Here is a 16,441-nt window from a genome sequence, read left to right on the forward strand (position 1 = left end):
ACAATGCTAATCTATTCTGAGGTGATAAACCCCATTTAAACCTGCACAAGTGTTTCAAAATTGTTCTATGGTTTATATGCTCATGTTGCAGCCATGCTTGAATCTTTTTCTGCTCTATTGTTCTAGATTGGTCTTCTGGTTTCCCCCAGTCAGAAAACACATTAGATTGAATGAAGGCGTCAAACTAAGTATTAATGATTTGTGTGCTTTATGATCACCTGACAAGCCTCTGTCACCCCACTGGGTCATGGTCTCCTCTCCTCTCTGAGTAGAGCATTGATGATGTTTCTTGAATAATTTCTCTGCTTCTCTCCCCCCTCTGCATCCATCAACAGGTCTAGCCGTCTTTATAGCTGTATGCTGGCCTGCCAACCTCCGACCCTGCTGACGCACTCTACTGTTATACCAGCAGCTTGTACTATTAATGTATCTCTATGATTTCTGCATATTCCCTCCTCTACCTCTCTTCCCCCTTCTCCTCTCTCTCTACCCAGCCGGACATCAGCAGGAGGTCCCCCTACATGAGCCCAGTCCTGCTCAAGGTTTCTTCCTGTTAAAGGGGAGTTTTTTTCTTGCCACTGTTGATTGTAACAGACGCTATATAAATAAATATTGATTTGATTTGATGATGGACGAACTGTCTAGTGTGTAATCCAGCTTCGTTTCCAGTCACTGCTGCGATAAACTTCAGCACCTTAGGACCTTGATCAGTAATGCAAAGAAGTTACAAGAAGAAGGATGGTTGGCTGGCTGGCTGGTGCACATCTAAGAGCAGGAATTTTAGATTAGATTTTAGATTAAATGTCAATGGTTTCCTTCTGAGATTATAACTTTAGCCTCTTCAATTTATACTTTGGATTTTCCAGAATACAAAATTCAAACATTCATAAATTGTCTTCCACCAATAAGAACCACCTATGTTTGTATGGCTCTTTTAAAAATTCACACATAGCAGATCTTTTATCTACAATTCCAATTATATTCCAGTTATATTAAATTATTTAACAACTGCTCAATTAATGACAGATCACAATGATCTAATAGCATTACCACATTTGTCACAGATGAGATGTGGCTATTTATCTCAGCGAAACTTTCAATTTTAATGTCTGTTTCCTAAATCTTCCAAGAAATAACTGCAATGTGTCAAAGAAACATTTCTTAGATGCAACACCAGAAATAGATCATACACTGCAACCGAAATATGAAACAGTAAACTGAGATTATCCTTTCAAATTTTACCCAAGCACCAGTACACGGGAGGAAACCTAAAAAGATAGATTCACCTGCCTGGCCGAGCAGGGCAGAGGCGTAGCCAATGATGCTTGTAGCTCATGGCTGAAAAGGCTTGCGCCCCCGGGAAATAACTCGAGCCTCACGTGACTCAGTTTCTCAATCTCAATTGGTCAAAGGCACGTGTCAGCGAAGCCTATAGTAGGACGTCATCGTCGAATGGTTCAGCCAATCAGAAATGAGAACAAAATCTGCTGCCCAAGTATTTGAGCAGCGTCTTTATGAGCACATTTTAATGCTGCTGGAACTATTGTTTGCAGGGACCTGAACATCTAAGTGGTTTTATTTTATTAAATGCTCCGATTTTTGATCTCACGATTGTTTTTTCAAATGGTGAAGGATGACTTTTCTTTTTCATAACGAGAAAGACGAAATTATAGACGAAAATTACTGAAAATAATAACAAATAAGTAATTGGTTGATAAAAAAAATCGAATATTTTAAATTTCAAAGTCACATACGCCAAAACGGGTACAGATATGGAAGAAAATCCGCAAAGAGGGTCGCAGCGCGCAGATGAGCAAGACAAGGAGTCCAACCGGGCCATGCTCCCTCTCCTCCAACTCCCCAGCAACCAGCACTCCCACAGGATCACCAACTTTTACATTGACAATATTTTACGACCAGATTTTGGAGGCAAAAGAAAAGTGAACACCTTGGTCCGGGATGGAGAGAGTCTGCGACTGACCAGAGGAAAAGAAGAGCTCAGAGGGAGAAAGTCTCCCAAAAGTAGCATCCCGCACCAAGGTGGTGCAGGATGCGAGAAAGAGGAGGATTCGAATGCATCCGAGCACCAGCGTGACGCCGCTGACGGGGCAGTGGAGGGCAGCCGTGCCCGCTGCCTCAGCACGCATGATGACTCTCCCCCCGGCTCCAAGCCCATGCTGTGGCCAGCCTGGGTGTACTGTACCCGCTACTCAGACCGACCGTCATCAGGTTGGTGCAAATTATTCAATATGTTGGCAGAAAGTGGAATACAGATTCAGAATTGAATGAAGATCAGGTTTTCTGTCAGGTTTTAAAAGTGAACCAACACCGCGTTTTGATTCAGAATGAACTATTTTCACACCTTATGCTGTTTTAAAAGCACCTTTTAGTTTACTTTAATTTTGGATTCTTTGCGTAGACCAGAACTGGACCAAGACCATAAAACTATTCAAAGAAAGAAAAGCCAGCCATCCCGCCTGTCATTCTCTTCTGGCATTATATTCACAATCAATTCGTTTTATAATTCATCGTCTTGATACTAACAGCGATTATTTTAGCGACACCAACAAGAACAATATAAAAACGTAGATTGATAATTCATTGTCTTGTGTTTGAGAATACATTTTCTGAGGTTTTATTTTGGTATACCAACGATTTAAAGGAAATTAAGAACAAAATTATTTTTTTTAAAAAGTATGGACAAAACCCTGCTAGTTAACATAAGATTAAAATATATACATCCAAGTTTAACGCCATTGTTCCCCAGCCTTCTTTGTTGATATTTCATTAGCATATTTTTTTGACAATTGGGGAGGGGGGTCGTAAAAAGTGAGGGCTGTATGTCCAAAAAGAAAAAAAGGATAACGCAAAACGCCAAACAACAAAAATTCACAAGTCATTTGGGGAAATTTAAACCAGTAGCCTTTTTGTTATATTAAATTTCGGGATTTTCATGCTTTTCAAAACCCATTTAGATAGGCTCGTGTCTAACCTTACTGAATAGGCAGCTACAACTGTTAAATTATGCAGTTTGTTGTTATTATTTGAACTCGAAACCATGTTCCAACAAGGCAAACAAAATATTTGTCTGTAGAACAATGCGAACAGTTATTATATATATTTAAAAAAGAACAGACGTCAGACACGTCCTTTGTTATTTTAGTCTCTGAAAATTTGGCCAAAGTAGTGTCAAATGTTAATAGGCAGAAGGAAAACAATAATGTTTATCAAGGAAACGATTAATATCGAAAAAAATCGAAACGAAAAAAAGTCTGGGAGAGAGAAAACGAGTAAAAACCGGAAGAAATCTTATTTTGACTGAACTATGAAAAGTTTCTGATGTTGACGATGGCTACGCTTCTAGAGAAAGAATGAATAATATGAACGAAAAAAGACAGAAGAAAAATACAGCGAACGAAAGAAATAAAGTACCAAATAACACTTCTGTATAGTAAGTTTTTAATCTCGCACGTTTCTTTTGAAGCAAAATTGATGTGGAATTGCTTTATTTGGCTTTTTGAGACGAATCCGTTTTTATGTTTTATTTGCCTTTTGAATTAATAGACAGACACATAGAAAACAGAGCGAGTTCGACTCTGAATTTTTGAAAGAGTTATGATATCTGAAAAGGAAAGAGGCGCCTAACCCCCATCCTCATTCACATTTAACCCCACCCCCAACTGCCATCTCTCCTCCTTCCTCCCATTCTCTTTAAAATCTGCACCAAGCTGATCACAAACCTATCTATCTATCTATCTATCTATCTATCTATCTATCTATCTATCTATCTATCTATCTATCTATCTATCTATCTATCTATCTATCTATCTATCTATCGATCTATCTATCTATCTATCTATCTATCTATCTATCTATCTATCTATCTATCTATCTGACTCCACACATTTATTAAATGTCTGTCTGTCTGTCTGTCTGTCTGTCTGTCTGTCTGTCTGTCTGTCTGTCTGTCTGTCTGCCTGCCTGCCTGCCTGCCTGCCTGTCTGTCGAGAACTCACAATAGAAATCTGCTTTTATTTTTATGCCAGTTCTTTTCATTGAGATGATGTTCTTCTCCAAATCACCCTAAGGGCCAAGATCACGGAAAACCAAAAAGCCATCGCTGCCAAGCAAAGAGGACAAGCGACCCCGCACAGCCTTCACCACAGAACAGCTCCAACGGTTAAAAACTGAATTTCAGGGGAACCGGTACCTGACTGAAGAGCGCAGGCAGAGCCTTGCCCAGGAGCTTGGCCTCAATGAATCGCAGATCAAGATCTGGTTTCAGAACAAAAGGGCAAAAATCAAGAAAACTTCAGGGAACAGCAACTCTTTGGCCCAGCATCTTATGGCACAGGGACTGTACAACCACTCTACGGCCAAGGACTCTAAGTCAGACAGTGATTAATGATGAATTGGGAGGAGCCCCACATGCAATAAAACCACAAATAACCAGCATTCATATTTAAAAAATTAGATGAGATTGTATCTTTTTTATTCTGTCAGTTTGTGTCAGAGTAGGCCAGGTAGGCTGTGACTGCTCAGGGCTTTAACCAATCATGTCTTCAAACAGGCCACTGTTATATTCATTCATTCCAGGAATACTAGTTCAGCACAAACCGCAACCACTGTGACTGCACCATCCAACCTTAGCTGTAACATCTGTGTTTAAACCTATAATGCCTTTGAATGTACACGCATGTTTCACAAATCTTCAGTGCAAAGCAGCAAATGACATGGTTGAGCATCATGAACAGTCTCTTTGGCAGAGGCTTGCCAAGAATGATGCTAAAACAGTTTGCTTGTTGCTAGAGTCACTGACACAAGAGGCGCTGGAGTCACTTTTAGATTCCGTTATGTTCATATTTGGGGTTTAGCCTACAGACCTTCGAGATGTTTTTGCTAGTTGTGTCTGATGAATTTCTCCCAGTAAACTCTACTAAATAAAATTCTGCAGGTATTGATATCGCAATTTGCCCGTAATTCGCATGATCCAACACGTTTTAAGCGCAAGATCTCGCCTGCATTTGGAACACGACGCTGCCGATTCGAATTCAACTCAGCACATGTTCTGAATGAATTTGAGACATATTTTGTGCTAATCAAAATTAAACTAAACAAGATCACAAAATGGACAACATAAAGAATCGTTCCAGGAAAGGGAACGTTCATGCACAGAATTTTGCCACGTCGACCATGTTTTTTACGAAGATGTGCTGAAATCCAAAGATTGATTTTATTTAAGGCTATTATGGGACCTTTAGTAATGGGAAGCGTATTTTGTGTTGTCCGTTTTTTTTAAATACTTGCCTTTTGTGTAGCCTATTTAGTCTTTTTTCCTTTTCTGTTTTCTTTCCTGAGTCTCAGTCTTAGTGAATGTTTTATTATGGGTCTGTTGTTTTCTGTCTCCAATACTGAAACTGCAAATACTTGTTACCACCGCCACTGCCTAAATTAAAGGTCTGCACAATTTATTTGGTGAATAAAACCTGTTTTTAATCGCAACAAAGGGATATGCATCAGCCTTGATTTTAGCCCATTTAGAGCATATTTCTTGTTGAAATATGATAACAGTTCATTTTTATTGGTTTAGTAGACTCGCGTAATAGATTTTGCAGTTTAACTTACCCCGATATGATTCCATGGTATTTTATGCAGCAAAATAAAATTTTGTTTATTGTGATGTAAGAGTAAGATATTCAGCAAACCACAGGCTTTCATCCCATCATTAATTTACATTTTCTTTAGACAGTGACACATAAAACGTTATTATTTTTATAGGCATTCATGGTTTTTTCGAAGTACATTTCTTACCGAACCGAATTGTAGTTTTATAGTATTATTTTAGATTAAGTGATTTGAATTTACAGTTTGGGTGTATGTTCTATTGTTCCATTAATTAAATTTCGAGCTTCTATGTTTTGAAATATTAATCCACGATCTTCGCATCCAATGAAGTTTAAAAAAAACACAACCAAACAAACAAACAACCAAACAAAAATCAAACGTAAATTTCATAGACTGTGACACAAAGACAACAGATTCAGAAATATTTTCCGCAAAATCTTAATGCAGACATGCATAGGCTACTATGTAAAAAAAACAAAAAGCTTATGGTCTGATTGAAATTTTATGGAACCCATGTGGCAATAAACAAATCAGAGCTTCAGATCAGAGTAAATCTGCATGAAGACTACTAAGATCTGAAAGTGTTTTTACATCCATAAGTAGTTTCTATTGTATGTACAGGGTGCTTTTCCACAAGGAAATTATATATATTTAAAATAAACCAAAATAACAACAAAAAACAGACAAATCCTGTATTTGTCTGTTCCTTGTTTAGGCCTTCTTTGTTGTTTTTAACCCCTTTATTAGTACCTATTATTGCAAGTACATGGGAATTTAGTTAAAAAAATCAAATTGTGGGCAGATCAAGAGCATCATCATCAGGAGAAACCAACATTTTAAGCATGTAGATATACTCTTATTCTTTATATATTGAATATCACACAACAAAAGGTATTTCCTTGTATAGATTTGATTTTGAAGCCTAAAGAGAGAAAATATAATTTCATATGTGAAAATGAACTTTAATGTGTTTCTTCCAGATCAACCATTATCACATGTCACAGGAGCGGGAAAGCCACATTGTCAAATTATGATATTGCCAACTATAACAAGATCCATTCATTTTTTTGCCCCACTTGAGAAGAAAATTAAATTGAACAAAGGAATATCTTAACTATATCCATTTATGTTTAAAGAAATATTATTAGAATTATTAACAAAATTTTACTGCTGTCAATCATTCACAAATCACAAAAAAAAACAACCCATCAGGTCCTTCAGCCCAGGTCGACTGCTCACTGCATGCTGATGATGACTAGACTCCACGAAGTCAAAATGGACCTCACCCCACCCCCACATGCTTCCCTTTCACTGCACCATCATTGTGATGGAAATCTGAGGGTTTTTACCTTCATATTGCACCTGAACATTTTAAGAATGAAGAGAAGCATCACAGAGAGGAGATGAGAGAGAAATCCACTCAGAAGAACTGGAGTTTTGAGATGTCGGCTAGCAGCAGCAGCACTGACCTGAGCTCTGTGAGTGGCAGAAGGATCCTCATCTACATTTTCTTTCTTAGCTGCCTTGGATGTAAAAGTAACGCCCAACGGTCACTGACTTGATGAACTGAGCTACTCTGACTTGGCTGAGAAAAGCAATAAGCTGTCTTTCTATACACAATGTGGTCACTTTTTCTCTCTCCCTCTCCTGAGTGTGTGTGTGTGTGTGTGTGTGTGTGTGTGTGTGTGTGTGTGTGTGTGTGTGTGTGTGATAGCTATATAGTTCCCACATTTGCCAGTTTTACAGTCAAGACTAATATCTATCTATCTATCTATCTATCTATCTATCTATCTATCTATCTATCTATCTATCTATCTATCTATCTATCTATCTATCTATCTATCTATCTATCTATCTATCTATCTATCTATCTATCTATCTATCTATCTATCTATCTATCTATCTATCCTGACCCCACACATTTATCAAGAACAATCTTATGCACCTTGTTGCCATCAGCAGCTGCTTCCTTGACACATTTAACATTTTTTTCTTTCTTAACATAAATTGGAGTGTTGTAAAGGTAGAATTAAACATTTGGTGGACTTTTGCACTTCTAAACACATTCATTTCTTAAAGTAGTGTCTGTATTAGAATTGTCATTTTTGAATTTTTGAGACCTTTTCCAATAGTTGTTGTTTAGTTAATATGTAACCAACAAATCCCAATTTATGGAAAAAAAAACATTTAAAAAAACATTTTAGCTTTGTTTTACCCCCCACCACCACCACCCCCCCCCCCCCCCCCCCCCCCAGAAACCTAACCTCTTCAAGAGGAAGAGGCAAAGTGCAGACATGTAAAGAAAAGAAAAGTACATATTAGAAAATATAGGTTCCCCCTATGTTTCCATTGAACAAAGGACAGTTCATCCAGTTCCCCTTTCTCCCACTGAGTAATTTAGCCATAGGTTTCTCAATGCTTCCCAGTCAAACTTGGAATATGGAATGAAAGGGATGGGGGCATGGTGGCGGAAATATAATTAAGGCTAGTAAAAGCTGGCGAAGGTGGGGAATGGGGGATGACATCAGACTGATTTCACACCCAGGCACTGGATGGCCAGGCCAAGCCAGGGCCTCACCGCGCTACACTGATCAAAGCCCGCTGCAGCCACTAAAGGCCAAAAAAAGTGAAAGCCTTAAGTATGCTAATCTCTAGGACAATAATATTTTAATCTTGTTATGATACAAGATAATGTTGCAGCTCAGAGACCAAAGTATGCAGCAAGTTTAAGGATACAATGTTACTAAATACACTTTGTCACAAAAGGTTTTCTGTTTCAGAAAACCAGCGAAAGTCAGTCTGAGAAAAAGATCTGCATGTTGTCTAAATACATCTGATCTACAAATGATAAACGTGAGTGGTTTGTGGAATCAATTTACCGGTACATTAAAGGTTTGTACATCGAAGATAAACACAAATATCTGTAATAGGTGTAGCAGAGGATGTTCCACTGAGGGTGTGGGTTGCTGAGAGTAGAATGGGAAAAAATGTCAGTGATTAACATTGAATTAGACATTAAACATCTTTTCAGGGCGGAAATCTAATCAGGGACTCGAACCAAAGAGCACACGTTTTCTGACCTCTGTAGCTAAGAAGAACAGCAAACACAGGAAAAGAATTTGTAATTTTGGTTGTCAACCAAAAGCAGGAGTGAGATTTGTTCTTCAAATGCCCTCATGACTCAGTGTTAGAGTTCCAAACTAAACTGACTTCTTACTTTATTTTGAAGTCAGTACTCATGTTGTTTTTGTCTTTAGCATGGCAGTGGGCATTATCATATCATAAACAATAGAAAACTATTTTTGATAGGAAGTCAGGATGAACCTAAACAAGTTAATGTTTATCAGAGTGATGATGATACATTGCTTTCAGACCTGGGATTTCAGATGTAAGTTCTGTACCAGACTGATTTTCACTTACTCGGTTTAACAGTCACTCAAATCAAGACCAGTGAATGGATTAGAAACCTGGGTGTGATGAGCTTAAGGGGTGCACAACAGGAGATGCCCGCCCAGTGGCAATCTTCAAATTAACCATGCATATATACTGCTGCTAGTGACATCCAAGTGTCCATAAACTATCAGTTTTATATTTTTGCATGAGATGTGAGCTTATTAACTTCACCATCGATCACTGCTGAGGAGCTGAATGAGTCAATTTCCAATTTGCACTGAAATTTCAAATTACAGAAAAGAACATATTCTAAGCAGTTAAGAAAAAAGTGGACAAAATGAACACAATGAAAAATCATGTGTTGTGCTGAGGATGCCATGACCCAGCCTTATTGTTGTGAATAGCAGTAAATAACACCTGGATACAACTTAAACAAGTGATAATGACAATTAGAAACATTGATTTTGCAACAGCAGAGAGATGAGGTGACATTAAAACCATACTAATGCAAACTTAATAATCTCTTTAAGTAGCAAAAGTAAAATCCAGACATGACTAGAGTCCCCACCCACCACCCAAATACTGTGAAGGTGAAAATAAGAGGATCTCATTTTTGTTTTCATTTATTTAAAAGCTTTAAATTTAAAATGTTTTTTTCTCCTTCAAAATAAAGTTAATTAGTTTTGGATTATTTTTCATAATGGGTCTATAAGAATTAGACTTATTGTGCAGCTGTACATTTATGTGATAACATTTTAATTATATATCTATAAAATATTCAATGCAATATGTTAACTTTCTTTTAAGTAAAAAACTGCAGCCAGTTGAAAACAAACACACCCTCTTTCTGAACCGTTGCCCATCATTATTCTGAATGAATGTGAGCTTCCCAGCTTTCAGAACATTGAGGGTCAGCAGGGTGACCTCTGGTTTCCGCTGTTTCCTCTCTCTCACTGACATAGCTAACCCTCCAACTCTGACTTTTAACCTACATGCATATCCTCCCCACCTCTCCAACCAAACACCACCATCCTATTCCTCTCCTCCATGAGGACAAAACAGTGAGCCAATGGTGTCTAGACAGGTCAAGGCAGGTGCAGAGCCCTGCTCCCAACTTCGCTCAAAGGTGATGGGGTGACCGGGGCAATGCCTTAGAGATGAGGGGGTGAGGATGGAATGAAGAGGGTAAAAGGGGAGGGTTGATTTGATTAGAAGGGCGAGGTTAGAGGAGGTGATGGGGGAACAGAAGCCAAGTGCAGGGTAAACAGTTGATGCTCTCAAGACCTGCAGCTTCTCCTGCTTCCTGTTGGCCCATTCATTCCCTCTCCATCCTCCAGCAATCAAAGCAGAAATCCCCTCTGGTTCCTTTGGGTCAACAGATGACAGGGCTGGGCGATAGACCAACACATGCATTTTGGGGTTATAACTTAATAGTGAAAAGAATTCAATCAGTATTTTTTTTTAACTCCACAAATTTTGGAGAAAATATCTGTATAATTTACATAAAACAAAAGTCATAATCTGAAAAAAGTTCAAAGCAAGAAATCTGAGGCGTAAAAACAAGATGGTGATTCAATTTTTGTTTTCACAGAAATATACTCTATCAGAGTTTCTTCTGATAAACTAGGATAAAACACTGGGATCATAAAATAGAAGATTTAAAATTAAATATAATTATTTAAGCAACTGCTTAAATATTCCACTAATCAAAGTAATAAATGGTTTTGAAGAAAAAATTACTTCCAATGCAATGAAGTTAATTGGCAGCCAATTATGAGAATATGTGACGGGTATATTAATCAGAAAGTAACACTAACACAAACACACACACACACACACATTCATGAATGCAGACGTGCATGCACGCACAGACCCCCCCTCGATATTGAAATAAATGCTAATCTGTGTCTTCAGCAGCAGCTCCATTCAGGTTTGTGTTGCTGTTGTGAGGAAGGAAGTTGGCCAGAATATGTTACAGCAGTGAGGCCAAAGGTTGGAGGCCAATCGCCAACGGATGTAGCTCATTCAGGTCATTCAGGTCACTATATCTTTTTTAGTTCTGATCGGGTGGTGGCATTCACCTGCTAGGACAGATGCTTGTGTGTCAAAACATGTCAAAATTTGTACTGTCCTATTTACAAAATATCTTATTTTCTAACCAGCTGTTAGTGATAAAACTCTATGTGTAAAAAAAAAGTTACATGAAATAAAATGAAGACAAGCTGTTCTGACAATGACTGAACTAGATGAACACAATGAAGTTTAGTAGTAATGCTTACTTAAAAAACAGAAAACTATTCACTTTTACTCACATCTAAGGGCACCGATATTTTAATTTTACATTTTTTTAAAAATCAAATAATGAAGCAACAATGACAACAAATAAAAGCTAAAGTGTCCTTATAACTAAATTAAATTAAACCTATTTTGAAGTCAAACTTTAACTTTAATTCAATCCAAAACTGATTTAAATCCAATAAATCTGCTGCCCTGCCTGGCTGACAATAAAGCCATGTTGGGCCATCTTTAGTCCTTGGCTTGGGTTGGAGTCATTATCATGCCATGTTTCAAAATGGTTTGGAATTAAACCCTTTCCTTGCCAGTGGGAGCCGTCTGAAAGGGAGCTGTCAGTCACAGCGTTGTTTGAAGAATAGGCTGGGGGTTGGTGGGAGGTGGTGAGGTGTCTGTGTGTGTGTTTGTGTGTGTATGTGTGTCTGTGTATGAGGGTACGAAAGAATAGGCTTCTCACGGGTGCTATCCTCCATTCAGTTCCCATTGGACAGGCCGCCATTATTGCACCTTGGACAGCAGCCTTTCAATTTCATTGTGATATGGACCAGTGAGGAGCTATACAATAACAATAAATATACCATTGATACTGCGTTACTATCAATACAAGTTAAAATAATCATACCATGATGGTAAGCATTGTAATGCAGTCAACTGTGTGTTAAAAACTGAAATATATTTTGGACCATTTGGTCATTTAATCACAGGTAATAACATAAAAACTATCATTTTTATGCTAACTGCAGGATGAACCCTCCAGGTCAGATTGCAGTAAAGTGGGTGGGTTGCTTCAATTTAACAAGCTAAACTGAATTATTGTATGCTTTTGATTTGTCATTTCAATTCATTTTGAGATTTAATGTTGCTCCAACTGATAAGCCTATTATTGTATAGAATCTATTTTTCTAAACCAATTGTTTGCTAGGATGCTAAGTGTAGGTTTATATATAAGGTCTGTTTGTGGGGAGAAGTGAAGAGTTTCACGTCACTGTCAAAAGCAAAGCAAGATTTGTTTAAAAACCTGAATGATCACCTTTATCACATGTCGAGCTTAGTTATTGTGTGACACTGTGTCATCACACCATTGTGTGTCATCTCATTCTCAATGCATGACTTCTCATTGGGTGCTATGAGATCAGCCCGAAGCTCCAACTAAGTTCAATGTCTTTGGATGCCTTAAATGTATTATTGTTAGGGCAGGCAGTTTTAACTATTGTTCCACAGAGCAGCTCTGTGGCCTCAGGAAGTCCTACTGTGAGGAGGCCAAAGAGCAGAGACTTAAAACCTGCAAATCCTTCTCCCTGATGCCATCTAAGCTGTCACATCCCTCTCTTTCCAATTCACACCAGGTCAAAAGCTGCTGAAAGGATGGAACCGTGAGGGCATGGGATCAAGGTTTGGTTTCTGTTGGGACTCAGCAACATTCGATTGGTCAAACAATGCAACAGGTGGATAGTAATGAGCAAAACAGGAGCTCACATGAACAAATTGGACTTGAGCCTAACTTAGAAACATCTGTGAAGAATCATCATATCATATCCAATCCATCAAATGTATTCCTCTCTCTGTCTCTCATGAGCAGTACTTATGTCAGGGGAGCTTTAGTGATTGCTTCACATCTATAAAGATGATAAAATCACCCTTTCTGGTACACTCAATAAAAAGCACAAGTAGGTATGAATCTGATTCTTGCTCAGACTCCGAAACAATTACACACTTGTGTGACGTGTCTCTTCATGCATTTATGAAAATACAATTGTATCTGACAGACACAAACTAGTCGGTGTCCAGGCGTGATCTTAAAATCTTGCTTGTGTTGTTTTGTCTGATCGTGAAAGAACTGACCACACGACACACAAGGATAGACTGCATGCAAGAACAGTTGTTTTACAACAAGATAGCTCGAAGTCCAATTCCTTATTAATGTCCTCCTTTTGTGGAGTTTTTGGAGATCCCTGGAAAGGGAAAAGGGAACTCCTGTTTGTAAAAGTTTAGACCAGATGTTTTTTATATATTGATGTCACTGATTTCTGTGCACAAACACACATTCATGGTGTATTTTCTGTATTTTCATATTCGTTTTCATAAATTACATTATAGTCGGTGCCAATGTTTGTTAAAAGTTATAAGCTTGGTGTTGTAGATTGTAAAGTGAATTTAGCATATGAATAGAATACTGTTTGTGAATTGCACCATCAAGAAAATACAGTTGATGACATTTTTGTTACATAACTAAATATATGAAGGGTATTATGTAACTCCCCCTCCCGAGAGCAATAAAATATGATGCACAACCCTTTTACCTGTGATTTGATTAAATGGCTGAAAAGGCTCTGATTGTGTCTGGTGGTTTGAAGTAAGATGCACATATTCTTGGTAAATTGTGATTTCCACTTCCATTTGTGATTTAAGAAAAATCTAATCCATATACCACTTTGACCTCACTGTGTTCACCTGCTCCTCAGTTATATCCATTTACACAAAGAGGTTAAACTCTGTTGACTTTCAATGAATATTCAGGATTAGAGTGAAAAACATTCCCTTTCTATCAACAGGCACTATGAGGTGAACAGAGAGGTGATAATAAGTACCGGTAAGTGATGTGTACAGAATATGCCAGACTGTCTTTTCTCTAGAACTCTCATTATTGATATTTATAATTGTTTGGCATTTTACTGCATCTTTCTCAGGCTCCTTGTATTTAAAAGTGATTCATAACAACTAAACATACTATGTAGCATCAATACACCCTAAAGGCTACCGACTGTAAAAACTAAAAAAAGAAAAGGTTTTGGTTCATGATGGATCTTGTTTGACATTTCTTCCATCAGTAAAGTGTATGTTAACATTAATCAAGCCTTTCTACCGTGACATTTAGCAACCACAGGAATTAAGCAATCAGCTGGAATTGCACACAATTCATGAATCCAAATCAGGTTTATTGGCCATATATGGTGACAGTCAAGGAATTTAACTCTGGTCCACTCTCTCTATTTACACACAAACATTCCATTGTATTCATGAAATGAACACTCAGTACAGATAATACATCAGAATTATGTAAGAGTAAGGTTCAAGGTCAAAGTAATAGGTGCAGATGGGTCATTGGGGACAAAACTCTACTTATCTCTGAAAAATAAATTCATTGAACTTCTTGAAATTTACCAAAAATGATCCTTAAATCAGGGAGTAATAAGACAGCAAGTCATTGGGAAAGGAAAAATATGAGGAAACATATGAGCCCAATGAGACCTACCAAGAGTCTGAAAGCTGCTAGATGAATCAATAAATTGGTGATATGTATAGTTTGAAATTAGACTGATTAGCGGGTTTTGGTAATTGTTATTCACAGGATAATCACTTCCTCATTTCCAACTTTTAGTTGTTTAATCAAATGAAACAATAATAAATAATGATCCTTTTTCACAGTCCATGCCTGATTTACACTGCTAAGCTAATTTAGTTTTTTCTCCCGCATTAATTTGCAGTCCTGCTGATAAATCTTTATCATAATCTGTTTGGGTGCAGTTCTCCTTTTATTTTATCAGCCTGCTATCGAGCGTGATGACCTTGTTTGTATAGGCTCTAATCTCCTCACTGGATGTTGTGACCTTGAAATTTGCCATCTGTGCAGAAATCTTCCAGATCTTTACAGGGTTCTCCTGTCTTAAATGAGACTGATTCATTCTTTAATAACTCTGTCGAATGAAATGATCCTAATCTGAATTCAAGTCTCTCATTTGTGATAGCTGATTGTTGTGTCATGACATTATGCTGTTTTAATTTCTGTCTATAAGCATAACATGTAGATGGAGAATTAAGATTATAAACAAGATAAAAATAAAATCCAAAATGTAATATTAAAGCTGAAATTAATTACATTTTCTGGGGAAAACATATGCAATGGCAATAGGCTTTAATTGCACTCTATGTAAGGGTCAGAGAGACAAAGTTCTTCACTCACAATTCACTTATAACCACCTGGGGGCACTCTGGAGCCTCCATTTAATTGTTCTTGCATCTTGAACTGCTATAGGGAGCAGGAGCACAACTGTGTGTTAATTTAAAAAAATGAGTGAACAAAAGAGCAGAGCATAACTGAATTAACAGTTGACTTCAATTCACATTATTTTATTTTATTACAGTTACAGTTGTACAATAAAAATGATTAAAAAATGAATTGCACATCAACCAAGGGAGTCCTGGTTGCATGTGTGGAAAAATGCTAGTTAATACGGCAAAATGTGTGTGTGTGTGTGTGTGTGTGTGTGTGTGTGTGTGTGTGTGTGTGTGTGTGTGTGTGTGTGTAAGGGGTGGGGAGGCAGCTATAAGTCTGAGCCAAGTTTGATCCAGAGTTATCCAAGGTAAAAGTTCTGTGTCCAGTTGACACAGAATGTTTAAAAAAAAAAAATCCAGTTTAAAAACAGTCCAGTTGACACAGAAACTTTACCTTGTATAACTATGACCTGCATGAATGAGAATCTACACAGACACCCAGAGTTATCTACAATATTTTTATGTGGTGTTTATATCACTGTTATTATAAGATTTTAACTTTAAACAGGGTCAAGGCAGACCCAGCACAACACAAAGGACACAGTAAAAGACACAGCAACTAAACTATAAATAACAGCCTTTGCATTTGCCTAAATGGCTAAAAGAATTGTGAAACCAGGTTTTGAAAACTGGTGGGACATTGATTGCAATGTGTGACACTGATTCAGAAGACAGGTCCAAGTCTCATAAGTTGATATGTTATCTTTTTTTGCAGCAGATGATGCAGATGGTTTGAATCGATTTCTAATGTTACTCAAGGCTTTCAAGGACATGTACTAATCAATAGCTGATAGTGTTGTTTACATATTGCGCCCTAGTGATTATCAGTTAGTGTCTCTGCTATCTGTTCTTCTGCATCTTTCACTTTCTGCATCCTTCACTTTCCAGGTTCACATCATAAATGCCTGTTAAACTCATTTCCACATTAAGGTCATCACTGAGTGCACCACCTGCCAAGACAGAAGTTTAAAAACTATTTAAATGTAATTTTAATATTCTTCAGTGTCAACATGTGACCTATCTAGCCGATACATGCACAGTTGACTCTGACAGCCTGATTAATTAAATAGGTGTGAAC

General features: G+C 37.6%; 1 protein-coding gene across 1 annotated transcript; it reads left to right on the forward strand.

Annotated features, from left to right (window-relative positions):
• The first annotated feature begins 1,301 nt into the window (after nucleotides 1-1,301).
• Nucleotides 1,302-5,471, forward strand: LOC130539308 (homeobox protein engrailed-1-B-like). Its single transcript, XM_057057567.1, has 2 exons — nucleotides 1,302-2,229; nucleotides 4,089-5,471. Exons 1-2 carry the CDS (start codon nucleotides 1,773-1,775, stop codon nucleotides 4,403-4,405), a joined length of 774 nt encoding a protein of 257 aa, XP_056913547.1. The 5' UTR covers nucleotides 1,302-1,772; the 3' UTR covers nucleotides 4,406-5,471.
• The last annotated feature ends 10,970 nt before the right edge of the window (nucleotides 5,472-16,441 follow it).

Source organism: Takifugu flavidus, chromosome 15, assembly GCF_003711565.1.
Source record: "Takifugu flavidus isolate HTHZ2018 chromosome 15, ASM371156v2, whole genome shotgun sequence".
NCBI lineage: Eukaryota > Metazoa > Chordata > Actinopteri > Tetraodontiformes > Tetraodontidae > Takifugu > Takifugu flavidus.

Coding starts and splice junctions, on each gene's coding strand:
- LOC130539308 (XM_057057567.1), top strand. CDS start 1,773: ATGGAAGAAAATCCGCAAAGAGGGTCGCAGCGCGCAGATGAGCAAGAC. Junction 2,230..4,088: donor CTCAGACCGACCGTCATCAG/GTTGGTGCAAAT, acceptor AATCACCCTAAG/GGCCAAGATCACGGAAAACC.